The 5,366-nt window shown below is 34.2% G+C and overlaps 1 protein-coding gene and 1 long non-coding RNA gene across 4 annotated transcripts in view; one reads left to right on the plus strand and one right to left on the minus strand.

Annotated features, from left to right (window-relative positions):
- LOC117118546 (amyloid beta A4 precursor protein-binding family B member 1-interacting protein-like) overlaps nt 1–5,366 on the minus strand; it is a 44,375-nt gene that overhangs the window by 33,672 nt on the left and 5,337 nt on the right. For all 3 annotated transcript variants that reach the window (XM_033263165.1, XM_033263166.1, XM_033263164.1), the window contains exons 2-3: nt 3,974–4,215; nt 2,244–2,303 (exon numbers count right to left, since the gene is read on the minus strand). In XM_033263165.1, coding sequence (XP_033119056.1) covers nt 2,244–2,303; nt 3,974–4,198 — 285 coding nt within the window. In that variant the 5' untranslated portion in view covers nt 4,199–4,215. The remainder of the gene's footprint in view (nt 1–2,243; nt 2,304–3,973; nt 4,216–5,366) is intronic.
- Nucleotides 22–1,032, plus strand: LOC117118549. The gene is made up of 2 exons (XR_004447061.1): nt 22–152; nt 829–1,032. It is a non-coding gene; the product is annotated as an uncharacterized LOC117118549 (long non-coding RNA).

A 5,366-nucleotide genomic window follows, 5' to 3' on the forward strand; every position in this document is an offset into this window, starting at 1 on the left:
TTTACTAATTTAAGAACTTTCTTTATTTTCAGGTTGCACTAGATACATTTTGTCTCAAAGGACTATTTTGCATCTTTAAAAAAGCCAACATGCAAGTAGACTGGTATGTGCTGCAATGACAAACAAAAAATATACAGTATCTGCAATAGTTGGTAAGTTAATTTTCTATTTATTTTTATGAGATTTAAATAATCCATTTGTGTTTTAATTTAAGACAACAGCAAATGTATTACAGTAAGTAAATTGCATTATAGTAAATTGTCTGCTTTACGACCGTTGATTTTAGAAAGACTTAATATTACCATGTTGAATTACTAAAAGTACAAGCAATGTACTATTCAACAGTTGTAAACAAAATTTGACATTTGCCCCAAGACCGTTAAAAAGTTTATGTATACCTCATTGCTCCACGATTCAATTACAGTAAATAAATTAATATTTCATATCTACACATTAAACATTAGAATACAGTATTGTCAGCAATAATGAAACCTACAGTCCCACATTAACACCATTAAAATAATGAAGCTAGCAGGCCACTGTTATTGCAGCATTATGTTGCGTGATACTTGCTATTACATGTCACTACTCAAGTTTGTGTTGTCATGCTGACATGAGTCTCATGGTGTACTCCGGGTTTAGCAATTAAAGTTCACAATTTATGAATCTAATTGTCTTTCGAACATGTCAATTTCAAAATTATTGCTGCATATACAGTTCTACTCGAACCTAGAAATTTATAAGAACAATGTAATTCTCATTTAGATAGATAGGCCTACTTTTCATATTTTGGAAGTTTTGTGACAATATTTTTTTATATAATTTCAGAATACCTAGATATCCAGTCAGCAGCTGTAAAAACCAAGATGACTAAAATATGTGAAGATACAAGGCGCTCCATGTCAAAGAGAATGGATACAGCAGCTAATGTTTAACAACAGGCGCTTAATGTGCAGTAATTTTTTAATTTTAAATTGTAATTGTAATTATCTTTGCTAAAGGTAACTTAGCAAAGTGTTGTAATTAGATTTTTTTAAAGTTTATTTCATATCCTACAGATGAGCTGCAGCATGCTTTAAGTAACTGTTCGTCTATATGCAATAAAAATAATTTAAACAATTGTAAACTCATTGCTACATTAACTTAACTATTAAAATCCTTGACTAATTTTAAGCAAAACAATACCTTTAGTGTGAAGCAGTTACTGTATACATTTGACTAATGTATGTTTTAAACTTAAAAATGTTATAACAAATACATAATTCGTCATACTATTATGCAATAATCTTATGAAAGTGCTTATATATGTATTTAAAAGTTAGTTTAATAAATGTTTATTTTATCAATTTTAAAACTGTTAATATTTTATTTTTGTTGTGTCTTGCAGGATGAAGGTGAGAACTTTGAGATTGTGCATGTGATGGTTTTACTGCGTGGTGACACTGAATCTCTGTAGAACAAACAGTTTAGTGTAAACTTCACAAATAACACATAGTCAATAATATTATGTGTTAACACTGTGTTTACTGTATGTTGGCAAGATATGACAACAATGTGTTTACTGTGAAAACCTCACCAATTTCACATAGTCAACAGAGTAAACACACTGTGTTTATTGTGGGGTGACACTATGTTTACTCTATAGGGACAATGAAAACCTCACCAATTTCACATAGTCCACAGAGTGAACACACTGTAAACACACTGTGTTTATTGTGTGGTGACACTATGGAAACACTATGTTCACTGTGTGGGGACAGTGTGTTAATTGTGTGGCTACACTATGGTGACATTGTGTTTATTGTGTGGTGACTGTGTGTACACACTGTGTTTCACACAGTTCACAGTGTGAAAACCTCACCAATTTCATATAGTCAATGAGTTATTCACACAGTGTACACACTGTAAACACACAGTGTACACACTGCGAACACACAGTGCACACACTGTGGTGCAGTATGTGTACACTATGTGAACACATAGTTTTTCACATTGTGTTCACTGTGTGGTATTTTCCAAAGGGAAAACATGATTTTTTTTTGTTTAAAAAATGAGATTTTTTGACATTTAAACTATAACTGGTATATATATATATATATATTTATATATATATATATATATCTTATGCACACTAATATATATGATTTACATATACCATGTGGCCCTTCTACATGTTTATGTCCATATAAAGCTATTGTAGCCTGCCTGTTAAACGTCAAGAAATGAGAACAAAAATAACTTACTGTGGATATGTTATTGTTGGAGGCTGCTAGCAGACCGATTACTCCAGATGGAATGTACAGCTTACGGTGTAAGAAAAAGGATATAAAACAAATTGATAACATTTAACATAAATACTAGTTTTTAATTCCACCGATATCATTTTTTATGGAAAGTAAATTCAAATAGGCCTAAATATGTGCTGAAGCTGAAATAAGACTCTTGTAACATTTTCTGCCGAAAGTCGGACAGAAAAAATAATATTTCCTTTCTACTTACTCCTTCTTTAAATTATCCCTCAAAAGCTATTTTCATATTTCTCTTATTGTAATTTCATTTAATTTTTTCTTCAATTGTTCGTATTTAGTTTTTATGTTGATTTTCTTCATTTTCAAGGGCCTAAATTAAAAATGATATGATTGATTTTTTTTGTATATATAATACTTATTTCCGTTTGATTATTTTGTCAACTTTATCTTAATTTATTTATTTTGCTATTAATTTATTAGTTTCATACTCTCTTTTATCTTGCTTTACAGTATAGGTATTGGGTGTCCCTAATGTTGAGAAGCCAATGATCCACCCCCGAAAGATAAGATCCCTATAGCAACACCAGTGGAGTTATCTATCAAGTAGGATGTGCTAATAGTGACACAATTTACATTGGAGAGACCGGTAAAAAGTTTAACGTCCGCCTAGGTGAACATTGTAAAGAGGTTGAAGAAAATATTAAAGAGAGCACAGACGTGAGGGGTTCGGTCTCAGAGGACAGTTTTAAATCGGCCGTCACAGGACATGTCATAATGGTAAAACATAATCAAATTCCAGTTTGGAAACACCTCAGGGCCCAAAGTAGAAGGATTAAAAATCCATATGGATCAGGAAGAAAGAAAACAACATGAACAGAGAAGAGGATGCACATCAACTTTCTCACTAATCCGGCCCCGCAACCACACTAGGAGGGCCCCTGATTACATCAGATCAGGCATGATATGCATTCCAGTCATTTGATAATGGTAGCTGTTAGCGACCGAAACTGTCATTGTAAGTTTCAAAACTTTTAGTCTATATATTAAAGAACCAAGTACAGTATATTAATTCAACTAAAAACTAAAAGAAATTCTTCAAAATATATTGGCAAAGCTGGTAACAGGGAAGGATTTAGGGGGTGGGGGAGGCGAAAAAAGAAAGAAAAAGAAAAGGAAATGATAGCCCAGAACGCCTCAAATGTTATTTTCGGGCGTCTAGAACACAAGAATGCCCCCGGACCCCTATGATGGTGTTGTCTTGTCGGCCCAACTTTCGCCCCACCCCTCCCCCCTTTTTTTTACATCTCTGGATCCGCCCCTGGATAATTAATGATTTGCATGACTGCAAATATTATAAATATTAAGGCCTTATAAACAAAAAATCGTATGAATATTGGGTAAACAAGGGTGGCGCCAGGATTTGGCTGACAATGGCGAAGGGGAAACGAGGTCTCCGAAGGGTGGCCCCGACGAGAGCAAAGTGGACGTAGTCGGGCCTAAAAATGACAATTTAGGGGTTTTAAAGACTTATTTAATCGATTTATAGATAGTCTACTAGTATGTAGAAAACACCTATACGGTATTGTTTTTTTTTTCCTGACAATTTGTAGTTAGGCCAGCTTCTCCCAACGGAAAGGCTCCACTGGCACCACCCCTTTGTGAACCCTGGTCCATGAGAATAAAAAATAGCAACAAAATTAAAATATGACTTAAATGATACTTACACATGCACTTAAAGTAATTAGAGCGTAGTTTACAAAACGATCAAGATTTAAAGTTTGTATAAGTAGCCAGATTCCCGTACAGAGGCAACAAGAGCCACAAACAATTTGGGTTATGGCGGTGGATTTTACCTTGCCCCTCCTAACGGGTTTGCGAAGCATGAACGTTACCGTTTTGGTCACAGGTTGCTCCGGGTCAACAATAGTAAATCCAGTATTTGCCTCCATAACGGTGCTTCACAAATCTATAAAAAAAAAAAAAAAAAGAATACTGATGCAGTTTATTTGTACTCGGTACTTGGAGAACAGGGGAGAGGAGTGAGACCGTGGTGGAGCGCCAGATATAAGTCTAATAGCTTTTTTTTTTTTTTTGGAGAACTTGAAGTCTGGTAATATTGGATAAATAGGTATTGCCCCAAACAATGTTGCAGTAGCTCAAATAAGGAAGGATTAAAGAGCAGTAAAGAATACGAACAATATAAGTGGGTTCAAATGGGGATAATCTAAAAATAATACCAAGGCTTTTTGAAATTTTGTTTTCAATTTCGTGGATATGTTTTTTCCATGATAGGCCACTGTCAAGATGAACTCCTAAGAACTTAGCTGACTGAACAGAGGGTATGTCATAATTATCGATAAAAATTTTAAAAGGAGTGGTATCAATACATTTTAACTTTTGTGGGGTCCCAAACAAGATGAAGTTACATTTGTTATGGTTAATTGAAAGTTTATTAGCAGCAAAGTATTGGGACAAGGGAATCAGATTGGAGTTGACAGTATCAAATAATGATTGGATATCATGGTCTAAATAAAAAACAGTGGTGTCATCAGCATAAAGGAAGAAATTAAGTAAGTTAGAAGATTGATGGATATCATTGATGTACAAAATGAAAAGGAGGGGACCCAGTAAAGAACCTTGAGGAACTCCACAAGTGATTGGTCTGTAATTTGATATAGAGGTAGAATATTTAGTACACTGGGTCCGGTTGGAGAGGTAACTTTTGAAAAGGGTAAGTGCGGGGCCACGAATTCCATAGTGAGATAATTTAAATAAGAGAATATTGTGATCAATTGTGTCGAAAGCCTTGGAGAGATCTATAAAAAGTCCAATCGCAAGATGGCGATTTTCAAATGCATTAACAATTTTGCTAGTAAGATCAATAAGGGCCATAGATGTACTATATCCTTTTCTGAAACCGAACTGCTTTTCATAAAGTATGTCATATTTCGAAATAAATGAGGAAACTCGATTGTAAATTACCTTTTCCAAGGCCTTCGAAAAAAATTATATTACCTTTACTGTACTGTTCTTTATATATGTTTACCCACGGTAGGCCTATGAAATCTTACCGATTTATGGGATGTAGGCTACGTCTGTAACTAACTGTGAGCTTCT

This window comes from Anneissia japonica, unplaced genomic scaffold, assembly GCF_011630105.1.
Source record: "Anneissia japonica isolate Jap-2015-1 unplaced genomic scaffold, ASM1163010v1 scaffold287869_len1821871_cov162, whole genome shotgun sequence".
Lineage (NCBI taxonomy): Eukaryota > Metazoa > Echinodermata > Crinoidea > Comatulida > Comatulidae > Anneissia > Anneissia japonica.